The sequence below is a fragment of the Camelina sativa genome, chromosome 14, assembly GCF_000633955.1.
Source record: "Camelina sativa cultivar DH55 chromosome 14, Cs, whole genome shotgun sequence".
Lineage (NCBI taxonomy): Eukaryota > Viridiplantae > Streptophyta > Magnoliopsida > Brassicales > Brassicaceae > Camelina > Camelina sativa.
Genome location: NC_025698.1, coordinates 8,509,336 through 8,510,796, shown reverse-complemented (window position 1 = coordinate 8,510,796; position 1,461 = coordinate 8,509,336). Strand labels below are relative to the sequence as shown.

Genomic DNA, 1,461 nt, shown 5'->3' with positions numbered 1-1,461 from the left:
CCTGGCCCTGGAGCTGCTGATAAAGGTATGGTTCAGGTTTTCAAGAACTGTAACACTTTGCTTACGAAACTGATGAAGCATAAGTGTGGTTGGGTATTCAATGTTCCAGTTGATGTTAAAGGACTTGGTTTGCATGATTATCACACTATTGTTGAACAACCTATGGATTTGGGTTCAGTGAAGACTAAGTTGGAGAAGAAATTGTATAACTCGCCGTTAGATTTTGCTGAAGATGTCAGGCTTACCTTTAACAATGCTATCTTGTATAATCCGGTTGGGCATGACGTGCATCAGTTTGCTGAGGTTTTATTGGCCATGTTTGAAGAGAAATGGGTGGCCATTGAAATGCAGTATGATAATCTTCATCGGAAGTTCAAACCAACTCGTGATATCGAGTTCTCTGCTCCTGTTTCAACCGTTGCTCCTACTGTAGTAGAGCCATTACCTGCTCCTACACCTTCTCCGTCTCCTCCTCCTCCTCCTCCACCAGCTCCTGTACTTGATAATAGGAATTGGGAGAGAGACGAATCTATGACGATCCCAGTGGAACCTGAAACTGTCACCACTGCTCCCGAGAAGCCTGAAGAAGAGGAAGAGGAGGCACCTGCTAATAACAGCAGGGACCTGACGTTGGAAGAGAAACGGAGACTCAGTGAAGAGCTTCAGGACTTGCCTTTTGACAAACTTGAGATAGTTGTTCAGATTATAAAGAAGAGCAATCCGGAGCTCTCTCAACAAGATGATGAGATTGAGCTGGATATTGATAGCCTTGATATCAACACACTCTGGGAGCTTTATAGATTTGTGACTGGGTATAAGGATAGCTTGAGGAAGAAAAAGGAGCAGCATCAGGGATTTGGTTCAGAAAGAGATGCTGAATCTGTTCACAATATTATCCATGAACCAGTAAGATTCCCGTATCTAATTGTTATTCATGTCCTCTGCTCTTACTGATTTTGGCTGATAGCTTTGTTTTTTCTTTTGTATTCACAGACCACTCTAGTAACTGGCACCGAAACATCAAGAGTTACTGAATCAGGTAAGGTTTTTTAACTCACAATATACGAAATTCGGATGTAACAGTATGTATGTAACTACACACACCCAGAAGAAGCAGGGGAAATAATGATCCTTCCATACATTTTTGTTTTGACATGTAAAAACCAGGAAAAGCTATTCGGACGTCATCTCCAGCTCGCCAAGAAAACAACGCAAGTGGATCAAGTAGTTCTAACAGTTCTAGTAGTGACTCAGGATCTGGCTCTAGTGGTAAATGTTGAAACTTTCTGTCATCTCTTTTACCATACCAGCATCACAATTCACAACTCACACTTTGCTTTTGATCTGCATGCAGATTCTGACAGTGACAGCTCCTCAGGCCGTGAATCAGATACTGGTAATTAGGCTAGTCAGCGCCGTCATGCTGTTTGATCTCTTTCAATAGCACAGTTAGATTTTTTT

The 1,461-nt window shown here is 42.0% G+C and overlaps 1 protein-coding gene across 1 annotated transcript in view; it reads left to right on the top strand.

Annotated features, from left to right (window-relative positions):
• LOC104740477 (transcription factor GTE5, chloroplastic-like) overlaps positions 1-1,455 on the top strand; it is a 3,155-nt gene extending 1,700 nt beyond the window's left edge. Inside the window, exons 2-5 of the mRNA XM_019235272.1 lie at positions 31-906; positions 994-1,039; positions 1,168-1,269; positions 1,355-1,455. Of these exons, the coding sequence (XP_019090817.1) occupies positions 31-906; positions 994-1,039; positions 1,168-1,269; positions 1,355-1,404 (1,074 nt within the window). The 3' untranslated portion in view covers positions 1,405-1,455. The remainder of the gene's footprint in view (positions 1-30; positions 907-993; positions 1,040-1,167; positions 1,270-1,354) is intronic.